Source organism: Lygodium microphyllum, chromosome 21 (assembly GCF_053477565.2).
Source record: "Lygodium microphyllum isolate KBCC chromosome 21, Lygodium_microphyllum_v1.1.10, whole genome shotgun sequence".
Lineage (NCBI taxonomy): Eukaryota > Viridiplantae > Streptophyta > Polypodiopsida > Schizaeales > Lygodiaceae > Lygodium > Lygodium microphyllum.
In genome coordinates, this window is record NC_141155.1 from 118980463 (window position 1) to 118997580 (window position 17118).

General features: G+C 37.6%; 1 protein-coding gene across 1 annotated transcript; it reads left to right on the forward strand.

The window, feature by feature from the left end:
- The first annotated feature begins 2850 nt into the window (after nt 1-2850).
- On the forward strand, nt 2851-3726 carry LOC148018486 (uncharacterized). The gene has a single exon (XM_087661575.1). It carries the CDS (start codon nt 2851-2853, stop codon nt 3724-3726), a length of 876 nt encoding a protein of 291 aa, XP_087517701.1.
- Nucleotides 3727-17118: the final 13392 nt, after the last annotated feature.

Below are 17118 nucleotides of genomic sequence, written 5' to 3' on the forward strand. Positions count from 1 at the left end.
TCAGCGGAGAAGGAGAGGATGTCCACAGATACCATGTTGATGTCATACATGTATCTACGAGGAGACTTGTTAATTCCAGATGAGGTGGATATGGCATGGTATGTGGGGGACGTGGTTCTACAAGCTGTTTTGTATGTAAACCATTTGGAGTTGCGCATAGCTGACATGTTTCAGAGTTACTCCTCCAAAGTGGTTGATTGTCCTGATAATTCGTGGCATACCATAATTGATTCTGTGGTCCTGAATCAAAGATAAAACACAACTCCTACCTATGCCCAGAGTACTAATCAACTGAGAGTGGATCTCTTAGCTTATCTTTCAAAACATAATCCGTTTGATTCTACTTTTTTTGATGCCTATCATAGAAGATCTCTCTTAGGACCTTCTGTATTACCAACAAATGGCTCATCGATATGATCTATATCTTTCCCTTTGTCAAACTAATTCCACAACTATTTTACCCATTCTTTTCCAACCTTCATCTTTCCCTCAAATTCCCATTTTTACATACTGTTCCTTTATTGAAGATAGAGTATTTTCCCCTTCTCCACCATGTCCTTCTCCATCCATTCATGTACCTTCCACCTTTCCTATTTATCAGTTAACACCCTTCTTAAGTGATTCCATACAAATTTCTGCCACTCCTTCTTTAAATCATTCTTCATTTTATGACTTTGCCTATCCCTCACTTCATCCACTTTTCCTTATTCCACTACCCTCACCTAACACTTCTATATCTCAACCACCTCAGTTGGTTAGTGACTATGACAGGTTTGATAATCAGATTTCCAAAAGAAGGGGATGGAGTTCGAATGATTCCCTTACAGGACCTCAGATCAATTGGCCAGTAATTCCAGGAGAATGGACAGATGCCAGTCAAGCTTATCAGAACTATGTTCATTTTGCTCAGCAGTATTCACAGTCTGCAGATCCTTCAGTGCGATTAACTGCTCACTTTGCTTGGTACCTGGCGTATATGCATAGGCACTCTCATAATGATTCCAAGCCTATTCCAAAGTTGTGCATGAATGTCAATGTGAGCATTGATTCCCAGCAACTGGATATATTGTATTTTCATGCCCTTTGTTTGCCTAGCAGATACCTGGTCATGTTGGAAAGGATGTGCTGTCTTCAGTTTTTTCAAAATCCTCCCAAAACCTTTGTAGATGAATCCTTGTCTATGGATCATTTCCGAAATCATCAATCTTTCAAGCGGGATCATCTTCATTGATACCTTTCCAATGTATGGTGGATGCTTTTTAATGAAAATCTCTTTTTGGAGGAGTCATTCAGATGGTTGTGTTGTGTGTAGTGTTTGTGTTGTGAGTTCATTTATGTAAAAAGAACATATTGGATTGGATTTCTGTGAGCTAAATTTTTGAAGAATTGTGGTGATGGGGTCGTGGTTGCAGAGTTGAAGCTGATGAAGAAGAAGAAGAAGAAAACTCTTATATCCTTTACAAGTTTGTTGTGATTTCTATTTTGATAAGCAGTGTTAATGTATAAAGGGTTTTTCTTTCGTTGTATTTTTATATTAGATACATGTTATAAGATGGGGTCGTGGTTGGATGGATTGTTTTTGAAGAGATATTGAAGATTAAAGTTGCGCTTTTTACCTGAACTTGTATTCCCTTTTTCCTGGGTCGCGAGGATGCTTCCTTATTAAGTGTGGGGATATGTTGAGTGTTGAAATGACTTGTTTTTTGGCTGATTTTTGTTGTTTTTGAGAGCTAAATGGTTGATTTTATGAGACGATTGATTGGTTTGGAAGTGGTTTGAGAGTGTTTTGGATGATATTGAGTGTGTTTTGGAAGTTCATGATGTTTATCAGTGGTTCTGTGATGTTCTGATAGGTTCTGTATAGCTTCTGTTTTGTTCTGTTTTGTTCTGATTGTCTTCTGTAAGGAGGGATGGAGTATTGATTGATGATGATTGAGATCTTGTGAAAGCTTATTGAATGGTTTTTGAGAGTTTGGAATGGTTTGAGTATGAGTTATGTGGTTTTGATGACCTTCTGTAACCTTCTATAGGTCTTCTGTAGAGCTTCTGTCTCTGTTCTGTTCTGTTCTATACGGTAGCTGTTTTGGTACTATACTGTGACTGTTCTTTATGCTTCTGTATGTGTTCTGATGGATGAGAGTGTAGCTTGGGAAAGTTTTCTAGCCTTGGAAAGAGGTGAATACAAGTGTAAAGGAGCTGAAAGAAGTGAAAGAAGTAGCTGTTGAAGACTCAAGTAAAGACTGAAGTGAAGTGACAGTAGTGAGCTATGAAAAGACACTGTAGTGGCTCTGGTGACTCTTCATATCAGACATACCTCTTGGGAGGGGTATCCACGACCTAAGAAGGATTATTGAGAGTGATTTTGAGAGAATTGTAGTGAGGATATGATGTATTATTGATAGAGAGAGAGAGAGAGAGAGAGAGAGAGAGAGAGAGAGAGAGAGAGAGAGAGAGAGAGAGAGAGAGAGAGAGAGAGAGAGTCAGAGATAGTCAATTCTACTAAAACGGAGTAATTGTATATGAGAGATTGAGAGAGAAGACTATGAAGATATTGAAGATGAATACTATGTGATATATTTCCATTCAAAGATGGTGTATTCCTTTGCTTTCTTTGTTCTATTGATGGATTTTGTGAAGATATTGAAGAATATGGTTGATTCTATCAAATCCGTGGGAGATCTACATGATGCCGTATGAAGATTTGTTGTGCATGGTGTTCTTTTCTTCATTGTGATCATATGAAACATAATAAACAAGCTTGTTGATGTTACAAGATAGATTTTCTTGCAAGAGAATTCCCTTTTCCTTGGTGTTCCTCTTGGGGCTCCATTGTGGGATGAGGCTCCCGTGATGCATATGTATGCATTTGAGGCAATTGATAGAACTTTAAGGGATATTATGAGTTGTAATAAACCATTTGGTGGAAAGGTCACTTTACTTGGAGGTGATTTTAGACAAATCCTTCCTGTCGTGATGAAGGGCTCCTATGAAGATATTGTTAATGTGACACTATGTTACTCTCATTTATGGCAATGTGTTAAGGTGCTAAGGTTGTTTGGGAATATGTGGATGTCAACCGTTGGTGATGTAATCGATAATGGGTTTATTGGTTGGATTCAAGGGATAGGGCATGGAGTGGGTAATACAGAGAATTGTGATAGGTTAGATATTCCATCTGGCATGGTATTAAAAGGACACTCTATTGAAACCTTGGTTGATAGTGTGTATAGTGAAGTATCCACTGTGAAAAACTTTGGACCATATTTCAGCGAGCGTGCTATACTTGCAGCACGGAATATAGAGGTGGCCTCTTTGAATCATCATGCATTGCAATTGATGCATGGAGAGGTTATACAGTACTATAGTGTGGCTTCGATTGCAAAGACAGATGGCAGCTCATTTTTATACTCTGTAGAGTATGTAAATACACTAGATCTTGGAGGTGGGTTTCCTCCCCATCTATTGCTGCTAAAGATGAATGCACCTATTATTCTACTTAGAAACTTAAATTCGAGAAAAGGTTTATGTAATGGTATACAGTTGATATGTAAGGCATTCAATAGAAAGGTGATAGATGCTGAGATAATAACAAGAACAAATGTAGGGGAACGAGTTTTCATTCCTAGGATCACTTTTATTCCTAGTGCTTTGCAATTTCCATTTACTATAAGGCAGATGCAATTTCCTATTCGATTGGCGTTTGCTATGACCATCAATAAGTCATAGGGCCAGACTTTGTCTGTTGTTGGTCTTTACTTGAAGACACCAATATTTACACATGGATAGCTGTATGTTTCATTTTCAAGGGTGAAATCCTCATGTGGTGCGAGAGTCTTGCTAGATGAAAATGGGAGCATTATGAATGTCACAACGAACATTGTATACAAGGATGTGCTTCAGAAGATACAATAAGGTGTATTACTTTTTTGCAAGGATGCATGCAAAGATGTGCTTTTTTGGAGGGTGCAATGGTATGCTTGCTTTTTTGCAGGGATGTATCCATTGAAATTTGATAGCTTTGTAGTCATTGCTTGGATCATATGTGAAATGGCCTTTATGCCATGTTGAGTTGGTATATGCTTTGTAGTAACTAATTATTTCCTACACTATATTTAAGTGTTTACTCCACTTTTGCAGATATCTACTCCATGTTGGGGTTATTATCCAGCTTCTGAGTATCAGAAGGAACTACAATGTATATTGCACGTAGAAACAACGCATGATATTATAAGAAGAATGCTTGCAAGGGTCATGAGTGTTTATATGATTATGTTAATATAGAGATTATACTTCCAATTTTATTGAGGTGGTGCATTGTGGAGAAATTCGGTGTTTTTGAGTGCATATGGGTGAAGCTGAACATGATAAGAGGTTTCGACGATCTCACACTGATAGAATACCAAGGGGGTGGCCGACATATGAATTTAAAGGCCTCGGTTGCATCGTGATGCTACATCAAGCTATGACAATGCCTATTGAGTGGTTTGCAGGTGTTAGGCCAAGTATTGTTATTCTAAAGTTAAGTAATCTCTGTCAATGATTAGATGTGTTTACATTTACATTGTGGCTTTCTAAAAATTTAGGTGCAAGAAAGAGAGAAAAGATTGTCATGTCCCCTATACCAGTGCCAAGGTGAGGAGTGGCAATGGGACTTGCTTCACCTAACCATGTTGTGTTGAAGAGTGGAAATTTTTCCCGTGTTTCCTCAAAGAAAAGAAAGCTTTGTTTTGGTTAGTCTCCCTATGAATTTTTTGGTTTATTTGTTCGCATTGGCGCAATCTCTAAAACAAACTTTGGTTTTTGGCTTTACTTTATCTATATGCATTATTAATACCGAGAGTTTTTTGAAATGCTTGGACACACATAAACTTTGTAATTGTGACATCCAAGGATGATATAGAGGTACTTCTAACTTTTGCGCAAAGCAAGTATGGATACAAGTTTACAAGTTTGGTGCATGGTCATTGCACATATATACGAGTGTTTGTACATCTATGTACAAATGTATTTTTAGCCTTTTATACTTGCATATACGAGAGAGAGAGAGAGAGAGAGAGAGAGAGAGAGAGAGAGAGAGAGAGAGAGAGAGAGAGAGAGAGAGAGAGAGAGAGAGAGAGAGAGAGAGAGTGTGTGTGTGTGTGAAAGGGGGGGAGAGATGTAAAAAGGGTGAGAGATGGAGGGGTTGGGGGTAAAGGAGAGGGGTAAGAAAGGGGAGGGAGGGGGAGAGGTGAAAAAGGGGGCGGAAGGAAGACATAGAGGTTGTAGAGGGAGAAGAGAGATGAAAAGGGAGGAGGGAGGGAATGAGGAGATATGCGAGAGAGAGAGAGAGAGAGAGAGAGAGAGAGAGAGAGAGAGAGAGAGAGAGAGAGAGAGAGAGAGAGAGAGAGAGAGAGAGAGAGAGAGAGAGAGAGAGAGAGAGAGAGAGAGGATGCATTTCGTATGCCTTTTGTTTGTGGTCAAGTGCAATGTTATTTCTAATTGTAACATGCAAAGCAAGTATGGGTAAAGTTTAGAGTTCTAGTGCATAATGAGAGGTGTTGTATACATATATGAGTCTCTATACACCTAAATGCAAGTACATGTCTATCCTTTTGTGCATGCATACGAGAGAGAGAGAGAGAGAGAGAGAGAGAGAGAGAGAGAGAGAGAGAGAGAGAGTAAAAACAAAGGGGAGAGATGCAAATGTGGTGTGAGGGGTTGCAAATAGAGGAGAGGGATAAACGGGAGAGAGAGGGGAGAAGGCTAGAGAGAGAGAGAGAGAGGTAACATATATGTGAGAAAATTCACAAAGACGAGAGGTGTGAAAAGGGTGGGGAGAGAGAGAGATTGGCAATAAGTAGTGAGATAGATTCAAAAAAGACAGAAAATAGTGAGCACACATGTGACCTCTTATGCTCGAGGACGTGCAAAAGAAGAATATGTGTTCATGCTATGGTTGTGCAATTGTACAGATGTTACAACTATATAGATGTTATAGTTGTGCAATAGAAGCAAATTATATGGTGCTTTTACACTCAAGGATGGCAAAGTTACTATGCGATAGGGAAGCGTTGTCCACTTTGTGGCAATGAGGCTATCGTAAAGCGGGATAGCGTTCCTTCGCGCGCAAGGAACGCTAGTATATATTATACAAATAAACATATGTGTTTTTGTGTGAGCCTTTTGCAAGACCGTTCGTATCATCATACAGGCCTTTCATAAGACCTTCCCTATCTCATTATCTCCATAGCAACTTTCTACATCTATGTTGTTACAGAAGCAACATACATTCAAGCTTTACAGCTTCATGAGGCATAGAATGTTGTTGTCAGTCATTATAGTATTCTGAGAGCACTGTAGAATATTGATTTAGCCTGCGAGTGCCACATTTATCATTCACACCATGCCATGGCTTCATGGCCCGCATTTGTGTATCGTGGGGATAGTTCTTAGGATGCATCAATGTGCCAAATAGCAAGTTAAGGACAAAGATGATAGTTCTACACATTGAATATGAATATGGGAGTCGTTTCCGTTAGGAACAATCTTTTTTATTTATAAGTATGTCGGCTTCATTGTGTCATTCTTATTTGAATGGTAAAACATTGGGTGATGACCTATTGATCATCAATTCAAGTGTCATAAACAATTAAACCTTAAGTTATTAGTGCAACCCTTAATTCCAAATCTTAAAATCTCTATTTGTGCAAGCCTTATCTGCCTACATTAAAAACTATATTGCAACCATTACCTTAGGTTGACGAGCAAGGAGTAAAACTTTTGCACATTATAAATCGTGATGTTGATTTTATATATATAATGTCGATATGATCCACACATGTCATTGGATTCAAGTCATGCAACTATTCGTCTCCTAGGTTTCTCGATTCAAAGTTTAGAATGCTAGCACCACTACAACATAGATGCATTTACATATATTAATAGATTAGGTCCATGACCTCTATTCAAACCCATGTCATTGGATTTAAAGTCCAATGTGCTAACTACTACCATAGAATCATTTGATGTCGAGCGGCTTACAACTTTCTCTTTGAATGAATCAACAACATCAACTGCATCACTTGGACAAAAGAGCTATTCAATTGGACTAGGGAACCTCATTTATCACTCTAGAGATCACAGCCATTGTGTTAAGTCCCCAATCATTCCATTGCTCTTAATTTGGTCACGTTCTAGTTTAGCCACATTAGTACACTCTTCCATGAATCCAAGATTTAATTCCAACCCTCTTAGGTTCCAAGACTCACTTAGGTTCCATGAAGTAAAATGCAAGCATTTTGACATTTACAAGCTTGACATTTCAAAAAGTAAAATCCTAGTATCTTCACCTTTAGAACTATTACCTTTAGGTTCCAAGACTCACTTAGGTTCCATGAAGTAAAATGCAAGCATTTTGACCATTATAAGCTTAACATTACAAAAAGTAAAATCCTAATATCTTCACCTTTAGAACTATTTTACCTTTGAGATTGAAACAAAGTAAAAATTGCAAGTATATTACAACTAGTCTTGATGTAGGTATCAAGCTCTACATCTAGCTCACAATACATAATATCCTTACCACTAACATAATTGTTTGTTGGATCCTAAGTCCTACAACTCTTGGTTTTGAGGTTGCCAAAAGCTATTATTAATGTTGATTGACATCTATACTTATGACTAAAGTTAAATGCTTGGTGATTCCTAGCTTTTGCAAGAATTGGTTTTGAGAACTCCAAAAAGCTTCCAAAAAGATGTGATTTTTTGGTGAATCTAATGTCTACAAGTAGTGGCTTTGAGAACTCTAAGGCCAAAACCTTAGGAATGTCGATGGGAATTGATTTTCATGAAAGCACTTTGACATCCAAGGTTACACTCTTTTGTACGTGTACAATTTTTGTCAAGCAATTTTTATAATGTATATGTCCTTTGAGACTATTATATAATAATATAGATTGGTTATTATTTCACACACTCAAGTTCATGTGGATTAAGTTTAAGCAACATGCCTAACAAATAAATCGTACTATGGGATGCCACACATCACCTTTCTTTTACACATTTTCAAAGATGTGCACACACATAACGTCATGTATCTAAAAACTTAAAAGATAAATATAAAGATTAACCCTAATGATACCACATATAATGTATCAATGTAATTAATATATCTAACATGTGTACAAAGTTGTAGACAACACTAGCAAAGTTTAGGGTTTAAATATTTGTAACATTCACTAGTATGTATTTGAAGGTTAATATGTGTATGGCCAAAGCTAAAATTATCTTATCCGTAAATATTGACATTAGTTTTAGTTATTCATGGACACCCTCAATCACATTAACTCTCACCAACAATGACCCTTTGTAGTGTCATTGTTCAAGTGGACCCATATAAGAGAAGTAAGGACATTGGAACCGCCAATTTCAAGCCCCCACAAAATGACAATACAAGGGGGTTGAGATCTATATGGAGTGAATATCATAAGTACCACTAGCCATCTCACTAAGGCTCCCTTTTTGAGAGTGCTTAAGGATATATCTGACAGGTTGTCTTCAATTGCTTCTATTGAGGGCCTCAATAAGAAATGGAAATTGTCTTCCCTACTCTACTTATAGGAGGCAGCAAATGATTTTTTAATTGATTTTTTGAGCGATGCATATATTGCAGTTGCTCATGTACATTGAATTACATTGATGAATAAGGACTTTAGTATGGTTAGTAGACTTAGGTATAAGTTTGACAAAGTTTTGAAGCCTCTGCCAACAACTACTAATCAAAAGGCATTTGAAATCCTCAATATTCCACCCAAGGTGTCTAGAAAACGGAAGGAGCCAAAGGAGTCGCTAGCACCCAAGGTTGAGGATGTTACTCACTCTTATCCTACAAGGGTTGCAAGTCATACCCTTGTGACTACATCACCTTGTTTAAAATGCAAGAATTGTGTATATTATATTATCAAGTAATATTTATAGCTCCTTGAGGGTGCTCTTCTTTGTCTAGTGACCAGTAGATATTTGTAGGGCTTTTTTTGTCAATGCAATGACATTTTCCATCTATGTGACATCATTAATGTCCACTGCACATGCAAAAATCTATTTTCCTACTTCCCCTTGATATCATAGATAGATCTAGAGCAAAAGGTATTTTTTGCATTAGTTTATGAGAGTGCCATGCATAATCTTAATTGTTCTAGTATGGCCCTTCTACCCTACATATATTCTTCTCAATTTACTTTAAGAATAAATTTGGAAATTTGAGTCAGTTTTTATTTACAACTATGTATTTTTGGGAAGGCGTTTTCCCTTCACACATTGTGAAACTTGAGTCAACTCTAGGATGAAGCAAACTTGTCTTTCCCTGAACACTAGGATGTTACAATATGCTAATTAGGCCTAATACACGTTGAGTTGATGGATGTGGTACACCAAAGATTCATGATGGACAATTGTTATTTTAAAGGAAAGCACCTTTCCACCCCTTGAATGTGTATTGATGAGATGGCAAAACCATGGAGGTATATCTAACTAAGTTATGGGTTCAAATTTGCCCATGAGTAAATTGGGGAAAGACCATGCCTTGCAAGGATGGTGAGGTCACGATGGTCCCTTTGGACATCTCACAACTACTTTTTCAAAAGACTCAATCGTGGACAGAGCACGCCCCTCAATGTTTATGGTGGCCTAACCTTAGTTTGATATGGGACCATGGTTGATTACGCTAGAAGAGTGGGTGTGATTGGCACATATACCCTATGCCCCATGCCTATGATGTAAATCTCTCCTTGATAAGAAATCATTTTAAATTTTGCTCCCTATTGAATTTATAATGAAGCCTTGGACCATAGGACCAAAAATTAGTTCAAACTTTAGTTGAAAAATTGAAGGGATTTTTGGATCCAAATGGATGTTCCAATATATGGAATTCTTATTTCGTCTTGTATGCCAACCTTTAGTGGCACTAGAATAAATGCTAGCCCCATATATGATTTGCAACCCAACCTTATCAGAAATCGTATTTAAGGACCTACTCAAATGGGCATATTTTTTATTATCCCAATTCCAAGTTTATCACTACAAGAAATTGGGGGCATTTTCTTTGGGGGTTTAAAATCGGTGGGCATGGCATATGTGGCATAATGTTACAAGTAGCATAGATACAACTAAGTTTTGCGTCACAAATACATAAAAATCTAGCAATGCTTAAACAATATGCCAAGCAACATTGATAAGGACGTGTGCAAATTGAAAAGTGTCACTTATACGATGCTTTACTAGTTGTGTTCCATATGCGACGTTTAGCAATTGTATCCCCAAACAACACTCAGCAGTTGCGTCCCATAAGTGATGCTTAAATAAATTGTGTTGCATAAACGACACTTAGCATTTGTGTCCCATAAGTGACAAACAAATTATGTCAGATAAGTGATGCTCTGAATTTAGAACTGCCACAAGCTCAACTCGTTCTTCTTCTTGTTCTTCTTCTTCTTCTTCTTCTTCTTCTTCTTCTTCTTCTTCTTCTTCTTCTTCTTCTTCTTCATTGTTGGTTGAGGAGCTATGGAGTGAGTGGAGCAAGCATTATCATACCTCAAGCTTCAAGGTAAGGACTCTCTTAAGCACTCTCCAAACCCTACTATTCCTTTTTTTTTCATCACTTTCTTGATATGTTTTCTAAAGCTTTAAGTATGAAGAAGAGAAGATAGGGAGAGAAAGTGAAGAAAGCATAGAGAGGTCAAGAGAGTAGAGACAATGTTTAGAAAGAGAGGGAGAGAGAGAGAGAGAGAGAGAGAGAGAGAGAGAGAGAGAGAGAGAGAGAGAGAGAGAGAGAGAGAGAGAGAGAGAGAGGAGAGAGGGAAGAGAATACTTAGAGAGAGATTAATTGTTGTGACATATAAATTTTTTAAACATTAGCATACAATGTGATTGGTGTGATAGTTAGAAGAGTGCTTCGTTGGAGCATTCATCGTAGAACAAGTGTATCCAAGTATGTAATTTCACTATTTTTAAATTATTAGTCATCAACAAGAGGAAGAGTAAAATGGAGAGGGAGATTAAAGCGTGCGTGCATGCACGTACGCACGCACAGAGAGAGAGAGAGAGAGAGAGAGAGAGAGAGAGAGAGAGAGAGAGAGAGAGAGAGAGAGAGAGAGAGAGAGAGAGAGAGAGAGAGAGAGAGAGAGAGAGAGAGAGAGATGAGAAACATGAGAGAATATTTCGAGAGATATTAATTGTTGTGACATTAATTTTTTTTTAAATATAGAAGGTAGCTAGAAAAGAATTTTGATTAGAGTATTAGTCACCATTAAGCATATCCAAGTATGTAGATTCACTATTTTTAAATTATTAGTTTAACGCAAAATGAATATTACTTATTAGTTTAAAAATTGAAACAAATAATTATTTGTTTAAAATGCAATGCATAAAGAGAATTATTTTTAGATTGTTAATCTAATATGAAATTAATGTTTATTACTGGAGTACATTAAAAAATCTTCCATTTGTTTAATTGAAAATATGTCATATGAATCATTTAAGATGAGTAGAGAGAAGAAAGAGAGAGAGAGAAATAGACACTATAGAGAGGAGAGAAAGAAGAGAAAGGAGAGTAGAGAAAGTGGAGAGAATAGAGGATAGAGAAGAGAGATAGGGGAGAGTAGAGAGGGGAGAGAAAGTAGAGTAGAGAGAGCAAAGAGAAAGTAAAAAGAGGAGAGAATAGAGAGAGAAAAGAAAGGGTATCTAGAGTAGATAGTAGAGAGGAGAGAGTAGAAAGCAAAAAGAGAGGATAGCTAGTGTAGATATTACAGAGAGAGGGAGTAGAGAGAGGAAATAGTAAGGAGTAGGGAGAGAGAGCATGTGAGAAAGAGAAACTAGAAAGAGGAGAGAGAAACTAGAGAGTAGAGATCGAAAAGAGAAAGGAGAGAGAGGAGAGACTAGAGAGAAAAGAGATCGAGTAGCTAAAGGTAGGAGAGAGAGTAGATTGGGGAGATAAAGAGAGAATAGAGAGAGGGAGTAGAGAGAAGAGAGTAATGAATGAAGAGAAAGGCGTAGTGAGTGAAGAGAGGAGAGAGGGAGTAGAGAGAGAGAGAGACATAAGAGTGTAGAGCGAGAAAAGAGGGGGTAGCTAGAGGGAGTAGAGAAAAGAGAGAGAAAGTAGAGTAATAGAGAGGGAGAGAAAGTAGAGAGAGGAGAGAGGAGAGAGGAGATGAAAGAGAGAATAAGGAGCAAAAATAGAGGGTAAGTCGAGTAAATAGTAGAGAGAGAGGAGAGAGTAGAGAGTAGGGAGAGAGAAAATAGAGTAGAGAGTAGGGGGAGAGTGAAAGAGAGAAAGATAAAGAAATTGGAGAGAGGAGAGAGAAACTAAACAGAAGAGAGAGTAAAGAGCAAAAAGAGAAAGTAGAGAGAAGAGAGAGTAGAGATTGAAAAGATAGGATAGCTAAAAGGAGCATAGTAGAGTAATTAAGGAGATAAAAGAGAGGGTAGAGAGAGGAGAGAAAGGAGAGAAAGGAGAGTAGCAAGTAGAGAAGAGTAGAGGGACTAGAGGGAGTAGAGAGAGGAGAGAGAAAATAGAGAGCGAGAGAGAGAGAGAGAGAGAGAGAAGAGATTAAGGAGAGAGATCAAGGTTATCATATCTCATGGTATCCAATTAGTATTGTCCAATACTAGTGCAATATCATATAGCTTTGATGATAGAACATGAATAATTTATAACCACACATATTTGGAGGATTCATCGTGTTTGAATGGAGTTGATCCTGCTACACTATAGTTGGCAACTTGGAATTTACTATACTATGAGTTGTTAGCATTGATGCTATCATATAGGACATGTCGTGAATCAAGAGAAGATGTGGGTTGTTCTGAAAGAAGAATAGTTTACTACTATCTTGAAACAAAAGACTAATATATTGGGCTAATCGGGAATCTTCTTGATCAAATGTAGGGTAAAACAAGAGAATACAAATTGAACAAGAGTAGGAGTGTTCATAAACAAGAACAAAGTGATTCTTGAACAATAAAAACATATAGGGCTATCCATGGGCCACATGCTTGATCTAAACCCAGAGGCATAAAAGAAAAACTTGAAGGAATTTTACTCTCATGCATAGTAGACATAGTAGCATTAATGGAACCCTCATTCTTCCCCATATAAGTCTCAATCTTTGTCTAGAAAATAAAACTTTCTTTTGTGTACCAAGAATGATTACATCCTATTGCTCCTACTCTTTGGATTTCTTGTCGAACCATTGAGAAAAATCATCCCACAATGAGGCATCCATAACATCTATCTTGCTTGTAGCATGTCAATTGCTTATATGCATAATCACTCTTTCCATAATGTATAAGCTACAACTCTTCACCTTGAGCTCCACTTACATCCATCATCACACTCTTGTCCCATTTTCCCTCCTTTAACATATGCATTATGCATACCACTACTTTGACCTTCCCAAAAACTTTTTCTAACATTTGGAAACATGTCAACAAGATGGGCATACAAAGCAACAAGGTAGGATTCATCATACTCTTTTGAATCGTTCTCTTGATCATAAGTTTGTCATGCAATTTCCAACCCAATTTGGGATAGCATTATTTTTTGCAAACCACGAAATACCATAGGTATCTTGAGTGATGGCATCCATCTTGATAATAAGGAACCTTTCTGTAGACCATTTTATGTTATGCTTGTGGAGTGGATCAAGTTGACGGAGCACATATTGATTTCTTATGCTTGTAGGCTACCAAAACTCTAATTGCATAGCTTCTTTGGTACAACAATGTTTTACATCATCATATACAAGATTGAAAACATGACCAACTAATGAATGAGTGAGTTTAAGTTTACCCTGAACCTTCCTTGTCTTTCTTATGATATCTGCTTGGGCTCTATTGCATAAGGATTATTAGACCAATGGCAATTTTGCATAATAGAGAAGGCTAATTTGCAAAAGCTAGGCTCGAGTCATGAGTTTGCATCACTTTATCAAGATGAATAGTGCAATTAAAAAATGGGGTATGTTTCTCATTTGATCATAATTAGCATTTATGGGCTAACTTTGGAGTTGGCTAATCATCATTCTTTGAAGGTGTCAATTTCAATGGGTTATTGCTCCAATCAAGGTCACCAATATCATCGTGATGTTGCTCATGATGCCACATCTTAGTAATCCTCTATGTAATTTGTACTTTGAGGGTACTCTTGAAGGCACTTATGTCTTGGTAACCGTTTATATAATTTGTATATCTTTTTGCATTCAAGATTGCAAATTCTCTATTAACATTCCTCACACATTCCTTACGGCATGTGTAGAACTGACACGTGTAGCTACACCGTTTGTGACTTTAATGCAATGCAAAACAATGTCATTATGACCTACAAATTCTATTAGTGGATCAAGACCCATGTAGACATGAAGCTTTATCATAGTCTATCCCAACTTAATGGATGCATTGATTGACGCACTTAGCCCATTTTCAAGCACATTCCGTAGAGTGACGCAGAACTAGTGAGACCACTAAACTACTTACAAAAGAGAGAAATAAATCAAATGTTACAGGAAATGGTCAAGCTAGTACCTATTCAATCGGCCATAGCCACCATTGCTAGAATTATGCCAACATAGTGAAAGGGTGGAGCCAAGTGGAAGCACAAGCAAAGAAAAAGCAAGAGAGAGATGAGCTATGGAGGAAGGAGCAAGGAGAACAAGAAAGAGACTCAAGATGTAGGAACTCCAATAGTCGCAATTTGTGTGGCATGCCTTCCTTATTCATTAGTCACTGAAAGAATAAAGAATGAAGTGACAGTGATGGGCATCTGCCACCTATAGTGTACAAATGTGCAAGTATTATAAGTGTAGTAAATACATGAGCAGTATATAGGCATAGGTGCCTTTACCTCCAACAATCTCCCACTTAAAGGTAAATATGCCTCTAGTGAGGAGAGAACAAGAAAAAAGTGACAAAGTAAAAATGTACATAGAGTATAGTAGGATTAGGAAAGACGTCATCTCATCCTATGCATGTCATCTTCTTAAGAAAGGTAAAATGTTATAGTAAGGGACTTTTAGCTAGCAGATTTATAGGATTTTGGTCAATTGAGATCTTAACAAGCTCAATGGGCTTGTTCTCAATAACCTCTCTCATAAAGTGGTAATGCATCTCAATGTGCTTTGTCTTCGCATGGAAGACTGGATTCTTAGCCAACTAAATAACACTCATAGAATCTGAATGCAATGTAGGAACCACATTAGTAAGACCAAGTTCTGCCACCAAACAACCTAGCCTGAGAGCCTCCTTGCAAGCCTTAGTGGCTGCAACATACTCTATCTTTACAGTAGATAGAGTTATGCATTTATGCACCTTGGACATCCAAGAAATAGCACTTCGAACAAAGGTGAAGACATAGCCACAGGTGGATTTCCTAATGTCTATATGTCCTACATAATTAGAGTTTGTGTATCCCTCAACTCATGTATCCTAGCCACCACAACATATGTGCATATCTATATTGCTCTTAAGATGTCTCATGATACCCTTATGGCATTCCAATGTTGCCCTACCAAATGTAAGTACATAACATGCCGCAATTCTCACTACAAATGCTATGTCCAAACAAGTGGCTATCATGGTATACAAAGGACAGCCAATAAGCTTAACATCCAACATATGAAACTGATCAAGGACCTTTTGGATGTACTCCTTTTGTGACAAGTAAAGGAGACGCTTAGAGCGATGGCATGTGATGTATATCCTAAGAATATGTGAGGCCTATCCCATGTCCTTTATCTCAAAGCTCTTCTTAACCTAACTTTTCAAGGTATCCAACTTATCATGAGCTCTCCCAACAATCAACATATCATCCACATAGAGCACCAAAATTGTAAGATTGCCATCATGGACCTTTTTTATGTCTAAATACATATCCATATCATTGTGAGTAAATCCTTGTGAATGCATGGAAGTATCAAACTTGTGGTACTGTTCTCTAAGTTCTTACTTAAGGCCATAAATGCTCTTTCTCAACTTGCATAGTAGGTGTTCCGTGCTTTTTTCTTCAAATCCCTTAGTTACTACATATAAATCTTATCATACAAGTCCCCATGTAAGAAAGACGTCTTTATATCCATCTGATAAAGGTCTAGATCTAACTGAGCAACCAAAGCTAGTACCAAGCATAGAGCAGTCATCTTGACTACAAGATAGAAGACTTCATCAAAGTCAACACCATGCCCTTGCTTAAAACCCTTAGCAACCAATCTGACCTTATATGCTTGGGGTGTTCAAGGGTACTCTTCAACTTGTATACCCACTTATGTGGCAAAGCATGCTTTCAATTAGGCAAAGGAACCAAATCCAATGTATGATTTTTTTGCAATGAGTCATACTTTGACTAATGGCCCTCTCCCAAGAGTGACTATCACCTCTGTCCATGGTCTATCATAGATAAGAGGCTTACCAACATTTGCCACCATAACATAGTCCATAGAGGACTTAAACCACTCGAGAGAATGTCTAATCTCTAGTAGAACATCTCAAAGCAAGCTATGGGACCTATGCATCCTATCTAACATCATAATCATTAGCTATGGAGCATTAGTTTGCAAGCTATCTAGTTGATTGTAGACGACTCCTAAAATATTATCCTGCATATCTTAACTAGTGCTCATGTTACTTGTGCATATTCTCCTCATGGAAAACAATGGTATGGTTGTACGAATGAGCTTTCAAGCATGCGAATCCCATAAGTGATATCCCATCTCACCTATATCCCCATAACCAAGAAATATCATTTCATTAACTTAGGATCCATTTTATTGTGCTTGTCCTTGGGAATGTGGCAAAAAGCCCCACAACCAAAAACACGCAAATAAGCATGTGATGGAGGTTTTAAAGACTATACCTCTTCTATAACAACATGATAGCCAATCGTAGTGCATAGGATCTATCAATTCAATGTATGGTAATAGTAATTGTCTCAATCCACAAGCGTTACGGTAAGCCTATGTCTGGCTATAAGCATTATATGAACTCTCTCCTAAATCATCATGTTCGTGTACTTAGCCATATCATTCAAGGGTGAGGTGTACAAGGCAATCGATTGGTGCTTAATGCCCTTCTCATCACAAAACTACTCAAAAGCTT